This window comes from Syzygium oleosum, unplaced genomic scaffold (genome assembly GCF_021117445.2).
Source record: "Syzygium oleosum isolate NSW1041296 unplaced genomic scaffold, Sole_v2.1 Sole_v2.03, whole genome shotgun sequence".
Lineage (NCBI taxonomy): Eukaryota > Viridiplantae > Streptophyta > Magnoliopsida > Myrtales > Myrtaceae > Syzygium > Syzygium oleosum.
Window position 1 is genome coordinate 4,439,309 of NW_026607487.1, and position 26,162 is coordinate 4,465,470.

General features: G+C 38.7%; 2 protein-coding genes, 1 long non-coding RNA gene and 1 pseudogene across 6 annotated transcripts; 1 reads left to right on the top strand and 3 right to left on the bottom strand.

The window, feature by feature from the left end:
- Nucleotides 1–326: 326 nt before the first annotated feature.
- On the bottom strand, nucleotides 327–5,808 carry LOC130134545 (sugar transporter ERD6-like 10). 3 transcript variants are annotated; one of them, XM_056310044.1, is made up of 18 exons: nucleotides 5,745–5,808; nucleotides 5,443–5,634; nucleotides 4,822–4,884; nucleotides 4,412–4,501; nucleotides 4,271–4,330; nucleotides 2,742–2,807; nucleotides 2,446–2,668; nucleotides 2,288–2,352; nucleotides 2,069–2,161; nucleotides 1,880–1,960; nucleotides 1,697–1,781; nucleotides 1,580–1,623; nucleotides 1,406–1,468; nucleotides 1,243–1,302; nucleotides 1,089–1,142; nucleotides 938–997; nucleotides 736–850; nucleotides 327–596 (listed from the first exon to the last, which is right to left on the bottom strand). In XM_056310044.1, exons 2-18 carry the CDS (start codon nucleotides 5,617–5,619, stop codon nucleotides 466–468), a joined length of 1,530 nt encoding a protein of 509 aa, XP_056166019.1. In that variant the 5' UTR covers nucleotides 5,620–5,634; nucleotides 5,745–5,808; the 3' UTR covers nucleotides 327–465. The 3 variants fall into 3 exon arrangements, with proteins under 3 accessions (XP_056166019.1, XP_056166020.1, XP_056166018.1); XM_056310045.1 differs by lacking the exon at nucleotides 5,745–5,808 and having other exon boundaries at nucleotides 2,446–2,521; nucleotides 2,603–2,668; nucleotides 5,443–5,736; XM_056310043.1 differs by lacking the exon at nucleotides 5,745–5,808 and having other exon boundaries at nucleotides 5,443–5,737.
- A 938-nt stretch (nucleotides 5,809–6,746) lies between these two features.
- On the bottom strand, nucleotides 6,747–11,454 carry LOC115680931 (sugar transporter ERD6-like 5). Of its 2 annotated transcripts, XM_030604776.2 has the most exons (18): nucleotides 11,023–11,448; nucleotides 10,119–10,181; nucleotides 9,797–9,886; nucleotides 9,645–9,704; nucleotides 9,232–9,297; nucleotides 9,071–9,136; nucleotides 8,912–8,987; nucleotides 8,761–8,825; nucleotides 8,475–8,567; nucleotides 8,304–8,384; nucleotides 8,155–8,239; nucleotides 8,033–8,076; nucleotides 7,896–7,958; nucleotides 7,751–7,810; nucleotides 7,606–7,659; nucleotides 7,442–7,501; nucleotides 7,251–7,365; nucleotides 6,747–7,164 (listed from the first exon to the last, which is right to left on the bottom strand). In XM_030604776.2, exons 1-18 carry the CDS (start codon nucleotides 11,209–11,211, stop codon nucleotides 7,037–7,039), a joined length of 1,458 nt encoding a protein of 485 aa, XP_030460636.1. In that variant the 5' UTR covers nucleotides 11,212–11,448; the 3' UTR covers nucleotides 6,747–7,036. The 2 variants fall into 2 exon arrangements, with proteins under 2 accessions (XP_030460636.1, XP_056166021.1); XM_056310046.1 differs by lacking the exon at nucleotides 6,747–7,164 and having other exon boundaries at nucleotides 7,253–7,365; nucleotides 7,442–7,518; nucleotides 11,023–11,454.
- Nucleotides 11,455–16,175: 4,721 nt separating this feature from the next.
- Nucleotides 16,176–20,749, bottom strand: LOC115680929 (sugar transporter ERD6-like 5; annotated as a pseudogene).
- A 401-nt stretch (nucleotides 20,750–21,150) lies between these two features.
- LOC130137791 (uncharacterized) lies at nucleotides 21,151–22,162 on the top strand. The gene is made up of 2 exons (XR_008816230.1): nucleotides 21,151–21,580; nucleotides 21,661–22,162. It is a non-coding gene; the product is annotated as an uncharacterized LOC130137791 (long non-coding RNA).
- Nucleotides 22,163–26,162: the final 4,000 nt, after the last annotated feature.

Genomic DNA, 26,162 nt, shown 5'->3' on the forward strand with positions numbered 1-26,162 from the left:
ACAGTTACTCTGCAAAGCTCTATTGAAAGACTGGCTAGAAGTATCTGCCAAATTGGAATAGATCAATAAGGTGTTGACTTAGACGATAAGGAATTTTGCTTCTCTCGTTATGGTCTTCGGTTCAAACCTTATTGGGAGCACATTTTATGAGTAAAATCCTGAATGCATCAGGCCAACATGGGAGAGTACGCGACTCGGACCACCTAGGAAGGTGGACTTAAACAGATTTTATGAGTCAAAGCTGGCTGGCACCATCTGACCGTTAAATAAAAGTAAAAACTTGACTAGTGCTCTGTAAAACCATCACTCAGCAAAAGGACAACGAATTCACGATGCTTTTGCTCTTCCATTTCACGTTGCAGTTCATTCTTTGCAACAATCAGGAACAAAATGTTGATCCCACATAGGTCTTTTGACATCCCAATAGGAGTAATTATGTCGCTTGACTGATAGATGATTCATTAATTAACTCACTGCAGAAAAATGAGCAAGCGATGCTTGCAGTTCTTCCAGGGCTCGCCCTTTGGTCTCCGGCACCAACTTCACAGTAAACAGGATTGCTAAACCGCAAACGCCCGCTAATATGAAAAATGTTCCTGGAAAAAGCACGGTCAAGATGCAAAATGACTATCGTATAATGCTCCTAATATATCCAAGCACAGAGTCACATGCGCTTAAGCTCCCAAAACTGATATCATACTACACAAACGAAGTCGACAGAGACAGCAAGCATACCGGGTGCGCTCCATTGAAACATGAAGTTGAAAGTGTAGCTCACAATCCAGGAACTGGACCAGTGGGCAAAGGTCACCAGGCTTCCTGCTCTCCCTCTTACATTTACTGGAAATATCTACAGAGTGTGGAATCACAGCAATCACTGGCCTATTGCTTTTAGTGTTAGTTATCATAAAATTCAATAAAATATTATGATTCACACCTCGGACATTAGAATCCATGGTAGTCCTTGCATGCCGACTGACAAAGATACAAAATATGCCTGATTGCATTACCGGTCCATCAGTAACTTCAGCAAAACTCATCACACAGTTATAGACTAGGATTCACTGAGCTCTGGTGGAACGATTTACCAATATAGCTAGGAAAACCAAAATTGGAGTGACATTCTTGCATTTGTGCAGATCCTGTAGACAAGGGGTAAGGACATGAACGAACAAAAAGCGGGTCGAATTCTTAAAGAACCCCAAGTGTACTAGTGGTTGATTTAGTGATAGTAGAGCTAACCTGCATGTAAAATGACAATCCTAGGCTCAAACAGCTTAAGCACATTCCAGCTGAAGAAACCTGCAAATCGAGATCAAGCTCAAGCTCAAGGTCAAGCTCAATTTCAACTTTCTGATGATTGATTCCTTTTGGAACCAAAAAAGAACAAGTTTCTTTTCCTAACCATCAAAAGCGGTCGTCGTCCAGCTTTATCAGTCAAGAAAACAGTAACTGCGAGTGCTGGCATCTACAAAACATGTCAAACTATTTGCAAAAGCAACATGTGGAATTCAAATTTCATGACAATATTCATAATTGAGTATCTAGGAAACTTTCCCAAAGACAGAAAAACGCTTACCGTGACAATAGCCACACTCCTGGTGCCAATGCTAGTTGAAAAATCTGTCATGGACAAAATGTTGTTGTGATTATTTCTTCACACTTCCTGAAGTAGTAGCAAAGCCTTTAATTTTACCGGCTGATTCAAAAATGGTGCTTGCATAGTATGAGAAAGCGCTAGCTCCACCAAACTGCTGAAGCAGCATCAGTCCAAGTCCTATCTAAGCTTTGAAATGATCGGAAAGTGTAAGTCCTCACTGGACAGCATGGCATACAGATGTGCATATAAATGTTTACATGTAGTTGAAGGAAAGCTCACTGTGAGTGAACGAGCATATCTTTGTCGAAACACATCTAGAAATCTTGACCGAGATTGCCTTTCAAAGGTTTCTGTGTAGATCTGCGAGATTCACAGAAATTGAGAATGTGAAAGTCCTAGAATTCATCGGTCCTTGTGGGGAAAAAATCTGCTTTTCCCTAGAGAATTCTGAAGGGAATGAGAATTTACTCTGATGTCGGCCGCTTCCCTGGAAATATCAGTGCTTTTGCCTCTGAGTCTCTGTAAGACAGCTTCAAACTCCTGTTTTCGACCCACTTTTGCCTATAAAATCATTCACATAAGATTGCATAGTTCTTGGAAGCTTAGTATTACAACTTTAAATTTAATTTTCTCAGTTATCAGATTGTCGCTTGTACACAACTACTGGAAAATCCTGAAGGAACTTACCAACCATCTAGGAGACTCTGGTATGAAGTATAAACTGAAAATTTGTATTACACCAGGAATTCCACCTGAAAAATAAAATGCAAGAGGCGACCTTTTCTTAATTTTAACCACTTTTTTTTTATCAGGAATAACTGTAAATAGAGAATCCCAGACTCTACCGATCAAAGCCAAGGCGCGCCAGGAAACAATAGTCCCAACGAAGTATGTCAATGAAAAGCCACAGGCTTGCATGAACTGCAGCTCAAGAAAAATAGACCGAAAGGCAATGTATTGGCAACATAAAGCAAGCTCATAATGTTCCAATTTTATTCTTACCGAATTGAATGAAGCAAATGCTCCCCGAATTTTTTTAGGTGTTATTTCTGCGATGTATACATGTACCTGATGGGAAAAAGAGTGGTGATGATCATCGTGGTTCACATAAGTGTACCTGGAAGTCCAAAGTGCTTATTACCACATAGCCTGTGATCCCAACGCCAAATCCTATTAATGCTCTTCCAGCATCAAGCCACAAAGCATTCTGCGAGGCAACATGTAGTGTGCAGTTAAGTGATAGTGAAGAATATCGCACCCAGTCAAATTCTGGTGGAATTTCTCCAACACTAGCAAGTAGAGCTGCCTGCATTCTGCCTATCAAATTGCGATGGATTTGGACCCAAGAGATGGTAAAAGTAAGAATTGAAATTGGGTGTCAAAATGTGATGTGACCCCTAGAACCAATTTTTTTTTTGGTTGGTTCTTCATAACTGTATTGCCATAAAGCATCTGCTTGCTCAGAGGCATAAAATGTGCAAGATGTGTGTCCCTTATGGGATACTCAAGGCAAGACTCTAATTCATTTGCTAAGAGATTGTCCCTTTGCTCAGAAACTTTGGGATGACGCTGGCAAACCTCTTTCTATGGTTGGGAGCTAACAAAACCCTCCAGAGAGTGGATTAGGGATGTGACAACTAAAACTTGGTACAATAAGAATAGGATCTGTTTAGTACTTTTTCTTAATGGGATTGTGGATTCTTTGTATATATAAGGAATGCTGTTGCTTTTAATCATAATTCTAAACTAACTAACTTGGCATCTTTTTCTTTAGATGAAGCAGGGAAAATCTACTGCAGTTACAAAGATTAAATAATGCTGAAAGAAGTCCAGATCAGGATCAAAATGGGAAATTCCACAAGCTGGCTGGTGCAAATTAAATTTTGACGGAGCGGTGGTGGAGAGTACAGGAGTTGCTGGAATGGGATAATAAGAGATGATCAAGGGGAATAGGTTAATGGTTATACCCATTGTTTGGGAAAGAATTATGCATTTGCCGTGGAAGCGTGGGTTATCAAGGGGGGACTAACTATTGCTTTAGATTTAAATATAACATGTTTAGAGATTGAATCTGATGCCGGTAATGTGATATATGCTTCGCAAAATACTAGTGTTGACATCCCTAACTTGAACTCAATTTTCAATGAATGCAGGGACGTATTAGCCAAATTGTAGCAGGTGAGGATTAACCATGTATTCAGGGATCAAATCAGTGTGCAGACAAGCTAGCAAAGATGGGATTGACGGCACGATATATTTACTTTCAAATGTTTCTTCTGATTAGAAACTTTGGTTATATTAAAAAAGCAAAGAGCAATATCCTCAGAAACTCAGACTAGGAGTTGGCCTTGATCTGTACTTTCTTATTTGGAGTATTTGTATAACCATGTTTCTACTGGAAAAAAAATTGCACCCGTTGAAAGGGATGTCAAGAAACTAAAAATTTGTCCTATGGCTAGCCAACTTAAACATACTTCTATAGTAATATGAGAATACAATCATGTAAACGAACAACAGATGCGGAAATCAATTTCTTCCCTGACCACACCAAACTGGAAGTTGCCAGTAAATTCTCTTTAGAGCATTTCCTAATCTATTTGCTAAGTTCAAATTACACGTGTGTTGGCCACTATGAGGAAAATTTGGAGAGGCGAGAGAAAGGGAAGGAACCTTGGTAAGTGCTATAGAAAGCCATCCAGCTGTGCTAAGTATTTGAGAAAGCCACATTGTCTGCACCACAAGATACAAGAAGAGCAATTTGGTCCAATGCAATTGTGAAATTTTAGAAAGTCTAGCTCATGAAATACTTACACGCTTTCGACCGATCATATCTGTTATAGTTCCATTTAGTAAAGCTGCTATTAGTCCTCCAATTGTCAGCATCGAACCAAAAAGTGAATACTGCAGCATAAGAAAGATAAGGGGAAAGATTAATACAGAGAACCCGAACCATAACCGACAGCACTTCTCCCTCAGCAGTCCTTAATACAAGATATGCTTTTAGTGCTTATCAATGTAGATACACGGTTGATGATATATTGCATGTTAAGGAAAAAGTACGAAGAAAATTATGTTATAATTAAAAGATTAGAGTTTAGATGAGGGTTAAATCAACTATAACTTTGCAGCAATCATGCCATCCTGATCCTATTTCAGCAATAAGCTGCATGCATCCAACCCATTCGACAGATTCTTCATTTGTGAGGAGGAAAGTAGCTAACCGCCGCTATGGAAAGTCCCAGATCTTCCTTTATGCCTGACATAGCTGGCGACGAATAACCCACCTGCGCAGTAAATTGCTAGCCATTGTCAAGGTGCCTTTGTAACTGTGAGTAACCTTGTGAGGAAAAACAGCCTTAATTGAGGCAGCACAATATGGTCAGAAAGTTAGATTGTGGAGTCAAATAGAAAGGCAGCCCAAACCCTGGCTCCTAATTTCAAGCTTTCTTTTTCTTTTTCCCTTTTCTCCTGATAATGCGACGGAGCTCGAACACTTGATTACTTCCCCAATAGTTGTAACAGTCCCAATCCCATGCGACCGGATTATTACAAGAGCACAAAATTCCAAATTAATATTCCCGCAAATGTTATTTTTTCAGGGATAGGCCATATGATGCAGAACCTGCTAACCAAGTTATTTGTATCTTGTTGAGACTAGATATTCATGAATTGGAAAGACCTGGTGGGTATAATCTGTCCTATTGTGTAGTCCTACAGGAAGCATCTTGATGACGATGAACAGAAGAAACATTACAGAGAAAACAAAGACTCCACAAAGACAAGTGATGGCTCATAAATTGCTTTGGAATGCATTGTGTGGTTGGTGCAGCACCAATACTCACGGCGCAGCCAGTTGCAAGAGACCCGCAAACAGAGACCAGCGTGCTAAAAACGAGCAGAGCCGTGACAGAAGAATCACTGGAAGATGCAGAGTCGCCGTGATTGCCACTATTAGAGACTTCTTTGAGAAGCAGAGAGCTTGTTGAGAGCCCATCTTCTTCTAGACTCTCTCTCTCCATGTCTCTTTACTTCTCCTGAGTAAGAATTGCAAGAAAAGGAGGTGACGAGCATGAATCTTCACTGAATATAAAGGAATCAAAGAAATGGACTTCTCCATTTGTGTGTGTGAAAGTACGACAGAGACTTTGCATCAGAAAGTTTCTTGTTCAAGGCCACATGATTACTGCAGGTTCCATTTTTTACTTTGTTCTTTGCTGGAGCACGTGAATGATTGCTTCTAATAATTCCAAAATCTGTGGTGGTTGTGGCGGCAATTTATTTATGGTTTTGTTTCTCTTGACTATTGAACTGAATCAAACCTGCTGCCCGTCCTGTAGATATTGGAAAGAAATAGAAGATTGACTGTTACTTATGTCCCAGTGTGTATAAATATTCATAAACAAATAGGACAAGTTCAATGATTGAGTTAAAATTGTCAGTTAAAACAAGAGATAATCACACAAATGCTACTTGAACTTTAGCCCAGTATATAATATGATCCATAAATTTTTAATTTGTTCAATGTAATCCATGGACTTTTGATACATGTTCAATTTAGTCCATAAAAATATTTCAGTATTGTCCTTTTATTAATTCAAGATCAAAGGTAACATTGAACATTTTCACATAGTCCCGAGACTACACTGAATATGTACCAAAAGTTTAGGGACCATAATGAACAAATTAAAAGTTCAAGGACCACGTAATGTATTGGGCCAAAATTCAAAGACCATTTGTATTATTTCCCCTTAAAACAATCTCTTCATTTGGGTGGTGGCAATTTAACACTACTTTTGAACCACTACGCCTTCACTTTAGTGGCCACTGAGCATCTCTCTTGATGTGTGAGGACCAAGTCGGAGGTTCGATTCTCATCTCAGAATTCGAGAAAAGAGGAAAAAAAACGAAGCAAAATGTAAACTGTAGACATCAAGGAGAAAACCACTTTTAGGATTGATTTTGAAAATCTAATGACATTTAAAAGCAACATTACACTTTAGGGCTGATTCTATAGCGCAATCTTGATGATCCACACAAGAAATTAGAGACTGATTGTCCATGATCAGTAACGAACAAATATTTTGAGTGTAAATTATAACAGCATTAGTAACAATGAGGTGACTGGTGACCTGTTTATCTAGTAATATATAAGTAAGTCACCGAAAAAATTGAATTTACTAATATCTAGTTAATCCGAAGATTACCACTTTCACTTGACTTGTACTAGTGCATTCCAAATTTCTGCTATTCTATCAGTACGCAGTTATACAAATTTAGGTGCTTAAACTTGAAATTGCCGATACAGAATTCGGTCTGTGTAATTTAGCGTTATTAATGCATTGAATTACTTATCAACAAAAAACCTCCCGTCAGCCTTCCCATCAGTGCTGTTTGTGCTTGGCTCATACAAATTCAAATTCCAACAAACTGCGGCTCCTAATCATCAAGAAAATGGGCAAGTGATGCTTGCAGTTCTTCCAATGCTCGCCCCTTGGTCTCCGGCACTACTTTCATGGTGAATAAGACTGTGAGACCGCATATGCACGCGTATATGAAAAATGTCCCTGAAAGTAGCACAGTCCAGATTAAGCATAGATACAGAATATATCACACACACAGAAGAGAGAGAGAGAGAGAGAGAGTGTGTTACCCGGTGCGCTCCATTCGAACATGAAGTTGAAAGTATAAGTCACAATCCAGGAACAGGACCAATTGGCGAATGTCACCAGGCTCCCAGCTGACCCTTTAATGTTTACAGGGAATATCTACAGAGAACATATTCAGTGAGAATGGTCTTGAGATAGAGATTGCCGAGTGCAAATTTAAACTGAAGCCATGTACCTCAGACATGATAACCCAGGGTAATCCCGCAATGCCAAGTGAGTAAGCTATGCAATACACCTAAATGAAATAGTCATCTGTCAGTGAACTTCATCAGAACGAGTCACTGAGCAACGGTTCAAGATGAAAAGAGACAAGGAAAGAAGGCACCCCTATTGACTTACCATGGTTCCTACATAAACCAAAATTGGGGTCACTGCCTTCCAATGATTAAGGTCCTGGTTCAGCAACAGGAAAAATAACAGGAAAAAATAAGGTCACTTGAAAACATCGAGAACCACAAGTAGGAATAGTTATTGTTCCCGAAACCTGAATGAAGAATGACAATCCTAGAAGAACGCAACTCAAGGACATTCCAGCTGAAGAAATCTGCAAATAAAAGTTGGGTTCAGGCTCAGTATCTCAAGAAGTGGTCTCGTTAAGGCGATTATAACAAATTTATCATTTTCCTAACCATCAGAAGTGATCGTCTTCCGGCTTTATCAGTCAAGATTACACTAAGAGCAGTTGCTGGGATCTGCGAAACAAGTGTAGAATCTTTAGAAAATATGATGAAATAACAAAATTCGCCACAATTCTAATGTCTAGTACCTGGATAATAGCTATGCTTCTGGTACCAAAGCTACTTGAGAAGCCTGCAAAGACAAAACATTAAGATGACCAAGCCTTCATTATTCATTAAGTTACTAATTTATTTAGGGTTTGATTTTTACCGGCTGATTCAAATATGGAGCCTGTATAGTAGGCAAATGCATTAATCCCACCAAATTGTTGAAGCATCATCAGCCCAACTGCTATCTAACACTTGCAAGATTAGGAAAAGAATCGCGAGCAACTTGAATAATTTGGAGGGCATTCTCACCATAAGTGGATGAGCATATCGTCTTTGGAACAGATCCAGAATTCTAGACTGAGACTGCCGTTCAAAGGTCTCTGTGTAGTCCTATAAGAAAAAGTGAAATGCGAGCACATCATTGCCAAAATATAGGATGCTTCCAAATTATGAGAAAGACTTGCGAGATTTAGATATTACTCTGATATCAGCTGCTTCCTGAGTAATATTGACACCTTTGCCTCTGAGTCTCTGTAGTGTGACTTCAAACTCCTTCTCTTGGTGGACTAATACCTGCAAGTGACTATCTGCTTGTAATCTTTCTTACAACAAAAAATGCACGGTCTTGGCTTCGTCATCCAGTTCTGTGTTTCTACACAATTAGTAAATTCTTATAAGGGTGGTCAACACCAATTGGATTATGATTTCAGAGTTTGATTTCCATTGAAATGTTAATACCTACACCTCAACTCCACGAACAACTTACCAGCCATCTAGGAGACTCTGGAACAAAGAACAAACCCAAAATTTGTATGACACAGGGAATTCCACCTGAAGACGAATCACCAAGAATGACCTTCTGATATTTCCCCTACTTATTCATCACATAACATAAAAAATGAGAGCAGAGAGACTACTGATCAGAGCCAAGATGCGCCAGGAGACAATGGTTCCAAGAAAGTAAATCATTGAAAAGCCACAGCATATCATGAACTGCAACAGAAGCCAATTGTGTGTTGGTGAGCAAATGAATTGTATCGACTCATTCAATTTCTACATTGTGCAAACTTTTTGACCTGATTGAATGCCGTGAATGCTCCCCGGACACTTCTAGGTGTTATCTCTGCAATGTACACAGGTACCTGTTTGGAAACAAACATAATGATCAACAGCACGTTGGCCGCGTCAACTTTTAGAAATTTATTATGACAATAAGTCCGAATCTTCCTGCATATACCACGTAATATAAAACCCCAACGCCAAGCCCGTTTAGCAGTCTCCCAATATCCAGCCACCAAGCATTCTGCAGATTCAATGGATATACCATTAAGTGCTTATGCTTATCTCACAGCCTAAACCATGACTTGATCATTCACAAAAATAGGATGTTGTAAAAAATTTCCTCGCATCTTAAAAAAATCAATTGAGTAAACGGTGATCCCTTAACCAGCTAGGCAGAGAGTTTGAAGTGCAAAATTTCACAAATGCAGCGAAAAATCACAAAAACATCCTACAGGACCAGTATCTAAATGAACTCATCCATATGATAAGCGTGAAAGGTGGAAAATACAATTTAAATTATTAAGCCTGTTTATCAAATCATCAATGACGAAGAAAAATCTCTGAAGAGGCAAGAGGAAGGGCAGGAACCTTGGCATATGCTATAGAAAGCCATCCCGCAGCAAAAAATATTTGAGAAAGCCACATTGCCTGCAGCAAAAAGATATGAGAATACCCATAAGATCTGTTGGGTTCTTCATTGAGCTTTCGAGAATGAAAGGGAGAGGTAGAGGATCACTTACGCGTCTACGCCCAATCAAATCTGTTACTCTCCCATTTACCAGAGCTGCTATTATGCCTCCAACTGTTAATATTGAACTGAAAAGCGAATACTGTAACACGAAAAAAATTGGAAGAATGTGAATACAAGTTTTGATCCACTTTCCATTTCTCCGTTTGGTGTCACTGATACAGATGTCACTTTCAGTTAGTCTACTAAATCTCATGCGTTTTATTTCACTCCAACAAATCTTATTGGATGGTATAATTATGGAAATCGATTAGTATAGCGGCTGATAGATGAACAAGCCTAGAAATATAGCACGAATGCTTGAGAGGACTTGCCGCTGCTGTGGAGAGGCCTAAATCCTCCATAATGCCTGACTCAGCTGGTGAAGAATAACCAGTCTGCATTGCAAAAACATGCCACCAATTAATGGTATGTTCTACTTGGTAGCTGCTAATCTTGTCAAGAAATGCAGCGAAAAGCACAATTGCTGAGAAAATTCCGCCACGGATGCAACAAAAAGAGTCAGGCCAAAAGCCAGTTTCAAATGGCATCTTTCTCACAAATGTGATTGAAGTAATTAATGAAGATCATTCGACATCTTTTTTGCATAAAGAGTGATCCTGAATCGGCCACTTGCCTTATCGTGGTTTGAGTTGATATTATTATATGAAAGCGCGGTAACAAGTATCAGACTGTCCAACATATCCTCTCCTCCTTTGTCCCAGGTTGTGAGAGGAAAATGTTACAAAGTAGTTGTTGGAACAAATTATTACATAGTAAAATAATCCAGGTCATCTAATGTCTTGGTACCAGCCAAGTGATCAAGAACATGACATACAGGTGCTTCTGGAAAGTAAACAGTAGTAGACGCACACATTGAGCCAGAGTTGCGGACACAGATCATGTTTGCTTCATCTTAATTCACCAAGGCCAAAATGAAAACCCAGATTTTTCTTGAAAATACAATGTCGACCAATAATATAAGGAAACAGAAAAATTTTGACCAAGTTATGTGCTACTTTCCTCCTATCATTTCATAACAAAAAATTTCAGTAGAACTTAAAAGAAACCATGACACTGCCTACTTGGCAATCATCAGAATCATCAAAAAAAGCACCCTGATTGCAAAATTCACCTCCAATTCAATACAGATGTGGGACAAAATGAGAATCAAGAATCGATAAATGAAAGTAGAGCTGGTTTCTTGGTGATGAATCTAAAAGTCGATTCAGTACTCACAGCACACCCAGTAACGAAAGAGCCACTAACGACGACGAGAGTGCTAAAAACGACAAGTGGCGTGACTGCAAGATCAGTTGAAGACATGATGGAGCTGCCATGACTGCCATGGGCAGAGACTTCTTTGGGAAGCAGAGGACTTGTTGGCAATCCATCTTCTCCCAACCTTTCTCTCTCCAAACCTTCCATTTAAAAGCTCTTCGTAGTAATTCTTCAAGGAATGAAAATTAGCAAGAACAAGTCGCGAGTGAGTGTGAGAATTGAATGAGATGGTGGTGAGTCAGAGAGGCAGAGATACAGAGCTGCAAGTAACGGACTCAGTTGCATGAGAAGGTTTCTTCACTCTAAGCTTCCTTATGTTCGTTTTCCACGTTTTTTCCTCTTTGATTGATCTTGTGAGTAGTTGCTCAAATATGTAGTAGTTATAGCGGCAATTCATTCATTTCTGGTCGATGGGAGCCACACCAAACTGCCAGTGCTACCTATATCCCACAATATTTCGGAGTACAATTTAAGATGAGAGATAGCATGGAGGGACACTCTTAAAGAGTTGAAATAAAAAAAACAGATAACAAGCATCGGGGGGGAAATTTTAGTACTTCTTCTCACATGCAAACCAAACTTTTTTTTTTTGTGTCTGAAATAGCACCTTCTCATTAACAGCTTACAGAAAAGGAACCCACCAGCGGGGTCTCATAACAGCTAAGGGCCTGCAGAGGGCGGGTCTACCAGTTATCGGGAGGGCGTTTTTCCTGTGGGTCTTCTACCTAGTCAGCCACACTATTTGCGGCTCTATTACAACGGACGACGGGTTCCATGAGTGTGCTCCTTATTTTAATGTATTAGGGCCCGCACACCTCATACTCCCAATTCTTTTTTTATCTTTATCTTTATTACGAGGATGGCCCTCTGATTACTTTACGACTAAGGGATACGGAAGTTTGCATGAGGTCTTAGATGAAGCGGTTTCTCTTGCTTAGGAGGGTCGGGCTTCCTTGATAATGTGCGTTCTTCCCACGGTAACTGATACGAAGATTTCATACTTCTCACTAAACTAAGACAGTCTGACTCCACAGTCAGTCTTTGGCCCGTGGGGAGAGAAATTTCAGAGTTTCCACCATGGCGGGTTTCTGCTTTATCGGCCAGAGGAGACGAGGACATTCTTTGCGAAGCCATCAATCAAAATCTCGAAGGAGTTGCAACGCACGCAGGCAATTGATCCTTCGTACGATCCAGTTTGGTGCGCTGCATCGATATCCACTTTTGTTTCTCCCCTTTCCGGAGAAATCCATAAATCCTCCTCATCCTCCTTGCTCGCAGCTACTAATTTTCTAGTCCAAGTTGCGCCAGTTGCTGAAGTTTGATATTCAGAGATCTAGATATTTAGTACAGGATCATCCCACACTGCCCTCATCCACATGCAGAGAAGGAATATATGCTCCGGGGTTCAGAATGCGCTCGGCGAATTGGGCAAACAAGATCAGATACAATCTTCCTTCTGTACAAGTTTTCCTTTGTTGGGAGAGCATTTCGGCATAAAATCGGAATAAAGTTTCTGATTTTGTAGGGGAGTTTTCATGCTCCAAATTCTGTTCCAGAGTTTGTTTGGAGTTGGATAGGAAGAGGAGACCTGATCTATATTTGCTTTGCTATCGTTTTTCGCGGACGAGTGTTGTCGCCACTCTTTACAGTGTACCCCCTTCTCTCGTTCCAGTCCAGACCAGCTTGTCTTTGTTCATCCGTGATCTGATATGGACTGCGAGGATCTCACTGGCTACCTATTCATCAAACAATCTTCGCAAGATTGGTTCTTTTCACGTGTTTTCCTCCTGATTTATCAATTCAGCAACCTTTAGTGGATCTCCTACATTGGCAGGTTACCCTATGATTTTCCTTTTGAGCCACTTGTCTTCCTTGATGTCGATATTTTTACCATTTCCTACTGACCACATGACCGAGTCTTTAATTGTCATTCTCTCCATTAATATGCTTTGCCATCCCCAAGAGGGTCTGGATCCCTTCTATGCCTTCCAAAAACTCTTATTTGGGTAGTAGATTCCCTTTAAAATCTGACTATGTAGGGTGATAGGAGTTTGTGCTAATCGCCAAACCTGTTTCCCAAGCATGGCCTTGTTGAAGGATGTTAAATCCCAAAAACCAATGCCTCCCATGTCTTTTCTTTGCTTTAGCAAGTCCCACTTCCTCCGGTGTATTCCTTATTTAGAGCTTTGGCTCTTCCACCATAATGCTTCTATTTTTTGCTCAATTGCCCGACACACTTAAACTGGGATCTTGAAATTGGACATCACGTACTAAGGTAATGCTTAGACCACTGCTTTTATTAGAATTTCTTTACCTGCTTTACACATTATGTTCTCTTTCCATCATTTCAGCTTCATGTTTACCCTCACCAGTATCCAAGCAAACATTTGTTTTTTGGATGCTCCCCAATTAGAGGGAATACCTAAGTATTTCCCTATCTTATCAATCTCCGGGACTCTTAGTTCTCTTGCCATGTTCTTTCTTAATTCACTAGGGTAGTCCTTACTAAAGTATATGCCTAACTTGTTCAAATTGACTGCTTGCCTTGAAGCAAAGCAATACTAGTGAAGGATTGCAGCCAAGTTCTGACATTCTTACAGCTTTCCATCTAGAAAAAAGATTGAATCTTATGCAAAGAGTAGGTGAGATAGTACCAGGCAATGTCCGTTTAATTTTATCCCTTTTATGGTGCCATCATTCACAGCTTTCTTCATCAACATTGATAGGAAGTTGGCAACCAATATGAATAAGTATGGGGATAGAGGGTCCCCTTGCCATATTCCTCTTGTAGGTTGGAAGTAAGGCAAGTGTTCCCCATTCAACTTGACACTCAATGAGGTTGTCGTAACACATTACATGATCAAATTCACCCATATTTCATTTAACCACATTCTAATTATGCATGCCTTCAAAAAATCTCATTCAATCCGATCATACGCCTTTCTAAGATAGAGAACCTTAACCGTAACTAACTACTCCTATCCATCGGCGGTCCTTAATACAAGATAGGCTTTTAGCTCTTATCGATTAAGAGACAGGGTTGATGCTATATTATATGTTAAGGAACAAAGTACGTAGAAAATTAGGATTATAATTAGAAGATAAAAATTTAGATGATAGTTAAATCAACTAAAACTATGCAGCAATCATGCCATCCTGATCCTATTTCAGCAATAAGCTGAATACGTCCAACCCATTCGACAGATTCTTCATTCGTGAGGAGGAAGGTAGACTAACCACCGCTACAGAAAGTCCCAGATCTTCCTTTTTGCCTGACATAGCTGGCGACGAATAACCAACCTGCGCAGTAAATTGCTTGCCATTGTCAAGGTGCCTCTGTAAGTGCGAGTAACCTTGTCAGGAAAAACAGCCTGAATTGAGGCAGCACAATATTTGTATCTTCTTGAGACTAGATAGATATTCAAGAATTGGAAAGAACCTACAGAAGAAACATTACAGAGAAATCAAAGACTTCTTAAAGACAAGTGATGGCTCATAAATTGCTTTGGAATGCATTGCGTGGTTGGTGCATCACCAACTCACAGCGCAGCCAGTTGCAAGAGACCCGCAAACAGCGTCCTGTGTGCTAAAAACGAGAAGAGCCGTGACAGAAGAAGCACTGGAAGATGTGGAGTTGTCGTGATTGCCACAAGTAGAGACTTCTTTGAGTAGCAGAGAGCTTGTTGAGAGCCCATCTTCTTCTAGACTCTCTCTGTGTCCATGTCTTTTTATTTCTGATGAGTAAGAATTGCAAGAAATGGAGGTGACGAGAATGAATCTTCAATGATTATAAAGGAATCAAAGAAATGGACTTTTGGGTGTGTGAAAGTATGACAGACTTTACATCAGAAAGTTTATTGTTCAAGGCCACATGATTACTGCATGTTCCATTTTTCAGTTTGTTCTTTGCTGGATCACTTGAATGATTGCTTCTAATAATTCCAAAATCTGTAGAAGTTGTAGACACAATTTATTTATGGATTTGTTTCTCTTGAATATCGAACTAAATCAAACCTGCTACCCGTCCTGTAGATATTGGAAAGAAATAGAAGACTGATTGTTACTTATGTCTTAGTGTGCATAAATATTCATGAACAAATAGGACAAGTTCAATGATTGAGTTGAAATCATCAGTTAAAACAATCTATGTTTAGATATACATGCGAATTGTGTTAAAAAAGTCTCACATTAAATAATTGATATAGTATAGAACAGTTGATATATTTTAGTTAGCTCATAACACATTATCTTATGCTTTTGAGTGAATGTGAGTACATTTGAATATATTTATGGGCTTAAACCTAGGCTCCTTCTTGGCAATCTCCTCAGGTGAAGAACTCTCTTGATATGTGAGAGCCAGATCGGAGGTTCGATTCTCATCTCAAAATTCGAGATAAGAAGGAAAAAAAACAAAGCAATATATAAACTGTAGACATCAAGAAGAAAACGACTGTTAGGATTGATTTTGAAAATCTATTGACGTGTAAAAGCAACATGAAGCCTTTGGGCTAATTCTATAGCACAATCTTGACGATGCATACAAGAAATTACAGATTGATTACCCGTAGTCAGTAACAAACAAATACTTTAGTGTAATTTATAGCAACGTTAGCAAAAGTGAGATGACTGATGACCTGTTTATCTATTAATCTATAAGTAATTTACCAACAAAATTTAATAATATCTAGTTAATCAGAAAATTACCACTTTCATTTGACTTGTACTAGTGGCTACCAAATTTCTGCTGTACTATCTTTACGCAGTCGTACAAATTTAGGTGCTTAAACTTGAAAAGTTCTCCTTTCTATTTCCTCCCCGTTACACATTGCATTAGAGCAAACAAATACCATGAAAAACCCCGAAGTTTTTTTTTGTGTGACCAAAAAACCTAGACTTAGCCAATGTGATACAAATACCCCCAACCTTTTTTGTGTCATGAAAAAATCCAAATTTATACATGTGTGATAAATGTACCCTTTATTTCAGTTCAATCCAAGATGTATTTATCACACTGGTATAAGTTTCGGATTTTTTCATACAAAAAAAAGTTTTGGGTATTTGTATCACAAAGGGCAAGTTTCGGATTTTTAGTAACAAAAAAAGCTCCGGATATTAGTATCACAATGGACATAATTTGTGATTTTTTGTAGTATTAATACCGTTGCATTAATACTTTGCAACAAAAAGCCTCCTGTCAGCCTTCCCATCAGTGCTACTGGTGTTTGGCCCATACAAATTCAAATTCCAACAAAATGCGGCTCCTAATCATTAAAGAAAATGGGCAAGTGATGCTTGCAGTTCTTCCAATGCTCGCCCCTTGGTCTCCGGCACTACCTTCACGGTGAATAAGACCGTGAGACCGCATGCACACGCGAATATGAAAAATGTCCCTGAAAGTAGCACAAACGAGATTAAGCATAGATACTGAATATATCACACACATACACAGGAGAGAGAGAGTGTGTGTGTGTACCGGGTGCACTCCATTCGAACATGAAGCTGAAAGTATAAGTCACAACCCAGGAACAGGACCAATAGGCGAATGTCGCCAGGCTCCCGGCTGACCCTTTAATGTTCACAGGGAATATCTGCAGAGAACATATTCACTGAGAATGGTCTTGAGATAGAGATTGCCAAGTGCAGATTTAGACTGAAGCCATGTACCTCAGACATGATAACCCATGGTAATCCCCCAATGCCAAGTGAGTAAGCTACGAAATACATCTAAATGAAACAGTCGTCTGTCAGCAAACTTCATCAGCACGAGTCATTGAGCAACGGTGCAAAATGAAAAGAGACAAGGAAAAAAGGCACTCCTATGGAGACGTACAGTTACTGCTACATAGGCCAAAATTGGGGTCGCTGCTTTCCATTGATTAAGGTCCTGTTCAGCAACAGAAAAAATAGAAGGAAAAAATAAGGTCGCTTAAAAACATCAAGAATCAAGAGTAGGAATAGTTATTGTTCACGAAACCTGAATGAAGAATGATAATCCAAGAAGAAAGCAACTTAAGGACATTCCAGCTGAAGAAATCTGCAAAAAAAAGTTGGGTTCGGGCTTAGTATCACGAGAAGTGGTCTCATTAAGGCAATTATAGCAAACGTATCATTTCCTAACCATCAGAAGTGGCCGTCTTCCGGCTTTATCAGTCAAGATTACACTAAGAACAGTTGCTGGGATCTGCGAAACATGTGTAGTATCTCAAGAAAATACGATGAAATAACAAAATTCGTCTTTCACCGCAATCCTAGATGTTTAGTACCTGAATAATAGCTATGCTTCTGGTACCAAAGCTACTTGAGAAGCCTGCCAAGATAAAGCATTAAGATGACCAAGCCTTCATTATTCATCAATTTACTAACGTATTTAGCGTTTGATTTTTACCAGCTGATTCAAATATGGAGCTCGTATAGTAGGCAAATGCATTAGCCCCACCAAATTGTTGAAGCGTCATCAGCCCAACTGCTACCTAACACTTCGACAAGATTAGGTAAAGAATCGCAAGCAACTTGAATAATATGGACAGCATCCTCACCATAAGTGGATGAGCATATCGTCTTTGGAACAGATCCAGAAATCTAGACTGAGACTGCCGTTCAAAGGTCTCTGTGTAGTCCTATAAGAAAAAGTGAAATGAGGTCGCATCATAGCCAAAATATCAGATGCTCCCAAATTATGAGAAGGACATGCGAGACTGAGATATTACTCTGATATCGGCTGCTTCTTTGGTAATATTGACACCTTTGCCTCTGAGTCTCTGTAGTGTGACTTCAAACTCCTCCTCTTGGTGGACTAATACCTGCAAGCGACTATCTGCTTGTAATCTTTCTTACAACAAAAAATGCATGGTCTTGGCTTCGTCATCCAGTTCTATGTTTCTACACAATTAGTAAATTCTTACAAGGGTGGTCAACACCAATTGGATTATGATTTCAGAGTTTGATTTCCATTGAAATGTTAATACCTACGCCTCAACTCCACGAACAACTTACCAGCCATCTAGGAGACTCTGGAACGAAGAACAAACCCAAAATTTGTATGACACAGGGAATGCCACCTGAAGACGAAATCACCAAGAATGACCTTCTGATATTTCCCCTACTTATTTATCACATAACATAAAAAACGGGAGCAGAGAGACTACTGATCAGAGCCAAGATGCGCCAGGAGACAATGGTTCCAAGAAAGTAAATCATTGAAAAGCCACAGCATATCATGAACTGCAACAGAAGCCAATTGTGTGTTGGTGAGCAAATGAATTGTCTCGACTCATTCAATTTCTACGTTGTGCTAACTTTTTGACCTGATTGAATGCCGTGAATGCTCCCCGGACACTTCTAGGTGTTATCTCTGCAATGTACACAGGTACCTGTTTGGAAACAAAGATAATGATCAACAGCACGTTGGCAGTGTCTAACTTCCAGAAATTATTAGGACAATAAGTCCAAATCTTCCTGCATTTACCACATAACATACAACCCCAATGCCAAGCCCGTTTAGCAGTCTCCCAATATCCAGCCACCAAGCATTCTGCAGATTCAATGGATATACCATTAAGTGCTTACGATCTATTTCACAGCCTAAACCATGATTTGATCATTCACAAAAATAGGATGCCGTAAAAAATTTCCTTGCATCTTAGCTGGAAGCAAATCAATTGAGTAAACGGTGATCCCTTAACCAGCTAGGCAGAGAGTTTGACATGCAAAATTTCACAAATGCAGTGAAAAATCACAAAAACATCCTACAGGACCGGTATCTGAATGAACTCATCCATATGATAAGCGTGAAAGGTGGAAAATGCAATTTAAATTACTAAGCCTGTTTGTAGAATCATCTATGATGAAGAAAAATTTCTGAAGTGGCAAAAGGACGGGCAAGAACCTTGGCATATGCTATAGAAAGCCATCCAGCAGCGACAAATATTTGAGAAAGCCACATTGCCTGCATCAAAATGATATGAGAATTCCCATAAGATCTGTTGGGTTCTTCATTAAGCTTTCGAGAATGAAAGGTAGAGGTAGAGGATCACTTACTCGTCTACGCCCAATCAAATCCGTTACCCTCCCATTTACCAGAGCTGCTATTAGGCCTCCAACTGTTAATGTTGAACTGAAAAGCGAATACTGTAACACAAAAATTTGGGAGAATGTGAAGACAAGTTTTGATCCCCTTTACATTTCTCCGTTTGGTGTCACTGATACAGATGTCACTTTCGGTTAGTCTACTAAATCTCGTGAGTTTTATTTCACTCCAACAAATCCTATTTCACGGTATATTGATGGAAATCAATTAGTATAGCGGCTGATAGATGAACAATCCTAGAAATATAGCAAGAATGCTTGAGAGGACTTGCCGCTGCTGTGGAGAGGCCTAAATCCTCCATAATGCCTGACTCAGCTGGTGAAGAATAACCACTCTGCATTGCAAAAACATGCCACCAATTAATGGTACGTTCTACTTGGCGGCTGCTAATCTTATCAAGAAATGCAGCGCAAAGCACAATTGCCGAGACAATTCCGCCGTGGATGTGAAAAAAATAGTTAGGCCAAAAGTCAGTTTCAAATGGCATCTTTCTCACAAATGTGATTGAAGTAGTAAATGAGCATGATTTGGCATCTTTTCTGCATAAAGAGTGATCCTGAATCAGCTACTTGCCTTATCGTGGTTTGGGTTGATATTAATATATGGAAGCACGGTAACAAGTATCGGACTGTCCGACACATCCTCTCCTCCTCTGTCCCGTGTTTTGAGAAGAAAATGTTACAAAGTAGTCGTTGGGATAAATTATTACATTTTAAAATAATCTGGGCCATCTAATGTCTTGGTATCAGCCATCTAATTTACTAATAATTAGGCACCAAAAACATTAGTAGAGACACATTCAGGCAGAGTTGCAGACACAGGTCTTGGTTGCTTCATCTTAATTCACGAAGGCCAAAATGAAAACCCAGATTTTTCTTGAAAATAAAATGTTGACCAATAAAATAAGAACATAGAAAAAGTTTGACCAAGTTATGTTCTATTTTCCTGCTATCTTTTCCTAACAAAAAATTTCAGTAGAAAACTTGAAAGAAACCGTGACACTGCCTACTTGGCAATCATCGGAATCATAAGAAAAAAAAGGCACCCTGATTGCAAAATTGACCTCCAATTCAATATAGATGTGGGAAAAAATGAGAATCAAGAATCCATAAAAGAAAGTAGAGCTGGTTTCTTGGTGATGAATCTAAAGGTCGATTCAGTACTCACAGCACACCCAGTAACGAAAGAGCCGCTAACGACGACGAGAGTGCTAAAAACGACAAGTGGCGTGACTGCAGGATCAGTCGAAGACATGATGGAGCTGCCATGACTGCCATGGGCAGAGACTTCTTTGGGAAGCAGAAGACTTGTTGGCAATCCATCTTCTCCCAACCTTTCTCTCTCCAAACCTTCCATTTAAAAGCTCTTCGAAGTAATTCTTCAAGGAATGAAAATTGGCAAGAATAAGTCGCGAGTGAGTGTGAGAATTGAATGAGATGGTGGTGAGTCAGAGAGGCAGAGATACAGAGCTGCAAGTAACGGACTCAGTTGCATGAGAAGGTTTCTTCACTCTAAGCTTCCTGGTTATTTTATGTTCGTTTTCCACGTTTTTTGCTCTTTGATTGATCTTGTGAGTAGTTGCTCAAATTTGTAGTAGTTATAGCGGCAATTCATGCATTTCTGGTCGATGGGAGCTGCACCAAACTGCCAGTGCTACCTATATCCCACAATATTTCGGAGTACAATTTAAGATGAGAGATAGCATGGAGGGACACTCTCAAAGAGTTGAAATAAAAAAATAAAAAAATAGATAACAAGCATCGTGGGGGAAATTTTAGTACTTCTTCTCACATGCAAGCTAAACTTTTTTATTTTTTTATATCTGGGTCTGAAACATCAACTTCTCATTAATAGCTTACAGAAAAGGGACCCACCAGCGGGGTCTCACAACAGCTAAGGGCCTGCAGAGGGCGGGTCCACCAGTTCTCGGGAGGGCTTTTTCCCTGTGGGTCTTCATTATCTGGTCAGCCACACTATTTGCGGCCCTATTAAAACGGACAACGGGTTCCACGAGTGCTCCTTATGTTAACGTGTTGATGCCCACGTATCTCGTACTCTCAATTCTTTTTTAATCTTTATCTTCCTCAGGAGGAGGCCCTCTGATTGCTTTACAACTAAGGGATACGGAAGTCTGCATGAGGCCATAGACGAAGTGGTTTCTCTTGCTTAGGAGGGTCGGGCTTCCTTGATAATGCGAGTTCTTCCCACGGTAACTGATACAAAGATTTCATACTTCTCACTAAACTAATACAGTCTGACTCCACAGTCAGTCTTTGGCCCGTGGGGAGCGAAATTTCGGAGTTTCCACCATGGTGGGTTTCTGCTTGCTCGGGCGGAGGAGACGAGGACATTCTTTGCGAAGCCATTGATCAAAATCCCAAAGGAGTCGCGACGCACGCAGGCAATTGATCCTTCGTACGATCCAGTTTGGTGCGCTGCATCAATATCCACTTTTGTTTGTGCCCTTCTTGGAGAAATCCATATATCCTCCTCATCCTCCTTGTTCGCAGATACTGATTTTCTAGTCCAAGTTGCGCCATTTGCTGAAGTTTGATATTCAGAGATCTAGATATTTAGTACAGGATCATCCCACACTGCCCTTGTCCACTTGCAGAGAAGGAATATATGCTCCGGGGTTTCGGCATGCACTCAGCAAATTGGGCAGACAGGATCAGCCACAATCTTCCTTCTGTACAAGTTTTCCTTTGTCGGGAGAGCATTTCAGCATAAAATCGGAATAAAGTTTCTGATTTTGTAAGGGAGTTTTCATGCTCCAAATTTTGTTCCAGAATTTGTTTGGAGTTTGATAGGAAGAGGAGACCTGATCTCTATTTGTTTTGCTATAGCTTTTCGCGATAGTGTTGTCGCCACTCTTTACAGTGTACCCCCCTTCTCTCGTTCCAATCTAGACTAGCTTGTCTTTGTTCATCCGTGGTCTGGTCTGATATGGACTGTGAGGATCTCACTCGCTACCTATTCATCAAACAATCTTCGCAAGGTTGGTTCTTTTCATGTGTTTGCCTCCTGATTTATCAATTCAGCAACCTTTATTGGATCTCCTACGATGGCAGGCTCCCCTATGATTCTCCTTTTGAGCCACTTGTCTTCCCTGTTGTCGATATTTTCACCATTTCCTACTGACCACATGACCGAGTCTTTAATTGTCATTCTCCTCATTAATATGCTTTGCCATCCCCAAGAGGGTCTGGATCCCTTCTATGCCTTCCAGAAACTCTTATTTGGGTAGTAAATTCCCTTTAAAATCTAACTATATAGGGTGATAGGAGTTTGTGCTAATCGTCAAGCCTGTTTCCCAAGCATGGCCTTGTCAAAGGATGTTCAATCCCTAAAACCAAGGCCTCCCATGTCTTTTCTTAGCTTTAGCAAGTCCCACTTCCTCCGGTGTATTCCTTATTTAGAGCTTTGGCTCTTCCACCATAATGCTGCTATTTTTTGCTCAAATGCCTGACACACTGAAACTGGGATCTTGAAATTGGACTTCACGTACTAAGGTAATGCTTAGACCACTGCTTTTATTAGAATTTCTTTACCTGCTTTGCACATTATGTTCTCTTTCCTTCATTTCAGCTTCATGTTTACCCTCGCTAGTATCCAAGCAAACATTTGTTTTTTGGATGCTCCCCAATTAGAGGGAATACCTAAGTATTTCCCTATCTTATCGATCTCCGGGACTCTTAGTTCTCTTGCCATGTTCTTTCTTAATTCACTAGGGTAGTCCTTACTAAAGTATATGCCTAACTTGTTCAAATTGACTGCTTGCCTTGAAGCAAAGCAATACTGGTGAAGGATTACAGCCAAGTTCTGACATTCTTTCAGCTTTCCATCTAGAAAAAAGATTGAATCATATGCAAATAGTAGGTGAGATAGTACTAGGCAATGTTTGTTTAATTTTTTCCCTTTTATGGTGCCATCATTCACAGCTTTCTTCATCAACATTGATAGGAAGTTGGCAACCAATATGAATAAGTATGAGGATAGAGAGTCCCCTTACCATATTCCTCTTGTAGGTTGGAAGTAAGGCAAGTGTTCCCCATCCAACTTGACACTCAATGAGGTTGTCCTAACACATTACATGATCAAATTCACTCATCTTTCATTTAACCACATTCTAATTATGTATGCCTTCAAAAAATCCCATTCAATCCGATCATACGCCTTTCTAAGACATAGAACCTTAACCATAACTAACTTCTCTTATCCATCAGCAGTCCTTAATACAAGATAGGCTTTTAGCTCTTATCGATTAAGATACAGGGTTAATGCTATATTATATGTTAAGGAACAAAGTATGTAGAAAATTAGGATTATAATTAGAAGATAAAAATTTAGAGGATAGTTAAATCAACTAAAACTTTGCAGCAATCTTGCCATCCTGATCCTATTTCAGCAATAAGCTGAATACGTCCAACCCATGCGACAGATTCTTCATTCGGGAGGAGGAAGGTAGACTAACCGCCGCTACACAAAGTCCCAGATCTTCCTTTATGCCAGACATAGCTGGCGACGGGTAACCCACCTGCGCATTAAGGTAGCGCATGATAACCATTCTGGTTCTATCCAGAACTGGTTTTCTATTCCCAGAAATAGCTTTGGACCAGAAACCCGTTTGGTAACGCAATTCCATTTTTCTATTTTTGGAACAACTTTTTGTTCCAGAACCGATTCTAAACCAGAAATCATAACAAAAAAAAAAGTAGGTTTTCTATTTCTAGACCAAAAATGAGAATCATTTCTGAGAGAACTCTTTCTTCAAAACACATGTTCATCTGGAAGTCACGATTTTTAAGGTGAGAAAAAAAGCAAAAAATCAAAAATTTCAAAACTTCACAGAATGGTTTAGAATCTGTGGCTACCCACTTTGAGCGAAATTTAAATTTTTTTAGGTACCGAAAAAAATAAAAAAAAATAAAAAAATAAAAAATAAAAAATTTTACAAAATGGCTTAGAATACCTATGGCAACCCACTTTGAGCAAAATTTAATTTTTTTTAGATGCCAAAAAAAATAAAAAAATAATCAAAAAATCTAAAATTTAAAAATTTCACAGAATGTCTTAGAATACCCGAGGCCACCCAATTTGAGCGAAATTTTATTTTTTTAAGGTGCCGAAAAAAATTAAAAAAAGCAAAAAATAAAAAATTTCAAAACTTCACAAAATGGCTTAGAATACCTGTGACCATTTACTTTGAGCGATATTTAAATTTTTGTAGGTGCTGAAAAAAATAAAATAAAAAATAAAAAATTTCAAAACTTCACAGAATGGCTTAGAATACCTGTGGCCACCCACTTTGAGCGAAATTTAATTTTTTTTAGATGCCAAAAAAAATAAAAATAATCAAAAAAGCAAAAATTTCAAAACTTTACAGAATGGCTTAAAATACCTGTGGCCACCCACTTTGAGCGAATTTTTATTTTTTTTATGTGTCTCAAAAAATAAAAAATCAAAAATCAAAAAATCAAAAATTTTGAAACTTCACAGAATGGCTTAGAATACCTGTGGCCATCCAGTTTAAGCGAAATTTAAATTTTTTTAGGTGCCGAAAAAATAAAAAAATAAAAAAATTCAAAACTTCACAGAATTGCTTAGAATACCTGTGGCCACCCACTTTGAGCGAAATTTAATTTTTTTTAGGTGACGAACAAAAATAAAAATAAGCAAAAAAGTAAAAATTTCAAAACTTCACATAATGGCTTAGAATACCTATGGCTACCAACTTTGAATGAAATTTTATTTTTTTTAGCTGCCGAAAAAAAGAAAAAAAAAGCAAAAAATTAAAAATTTCAAAACTTCACAGGATGGCTTAGAATACATGTGGCCATCCACTTTGAGTGAAATTTAATTTTCTCTAGGTGCCGAAAAAAAATTAAAAAATCAAAAATACCATTTGGGAACCTAAAAAAAATTAAATTTCACTCAAAGTGAGTGGCTAGAGGCATTCTAAGTCATTCTATGAAGTTTTAAATTTTTTTATTTTTTTATGTTTTTATTTTTTTTCGCACCTAAAAAAATTTAAATTTCACTGAAAGTGAGTGCCCACAGATATTTTAAGTCATTCTGTGAAGTTTTGAATTTTTTATTTTTTATTTTTTTTTCACCTCAAAAAATTAAAATTTCACTCAAAGTGGGTGGCCACAGGTATTCTAAGTTATTCTGTGAGGTTTTGAAATTTTTGAGTTTTTGAATTTTTTTGGGCACCTTAAAAAATTTAAATTTTATTCAAAGGGGTGGCCACATGTATTCTAAACTATTCATGAAGTTTTGAAATTTTTGATTTTTGATTTTTTTGGGCACCTAAAAAATTTAAATTTCACTAAAAGTGGTGCTAGCGAGTATTTTAAGCCATTCTATGAAGTTTTGAAATTTTTGATTTTTTTTTAAAAATATTCAACAAATTTCCTATTTTCCCGAAATCTGAATTTTTTTATTTTTTGGAAATTGTGATGAATTTTTCTAAAATTTTTCAATTTTTTTTGGATTTTTTGAATTTTTTTGAGATTTTTTGGAATTTTTTGGATTTTCTAATTATTTTTATTCCATTTCTAAAAAAATGGATTTTTGTTCCTAGAAATAGAATTTTGTATTGTTTATCAAACGGGTTTTTGTTTTAGGAAATAGAAATTTTGTGCTGTTATCAAACGGGTTTCTGTTTCAGAAATATAAATTTTTTGTCATTATCAAACGGGTTTCTTTTTTCAGAAACTCATCTTGGAACCAGAAATAAAAAAATCTATTTCTGTTTCAGGAACTCATTCCGGAATAGTATGGTTATCATTCGCTACCTAAATTGCTCGCCATTGTCAAGGTGCCTCTGTAACTGCGAGTAACCTCGTCAGGAAAAACAGCTTGAATTGAGGCAGCACAATCTTTGCATCTTCTTGAGACTAGATAGATATTCAAGAATTGGAAAGAACCTACAGAAGAAACATTACAGAGAAATCAAAGACTTCATAAAGACAAGCGATGGCTCATAAATTGCTTTGGAATGCATTGC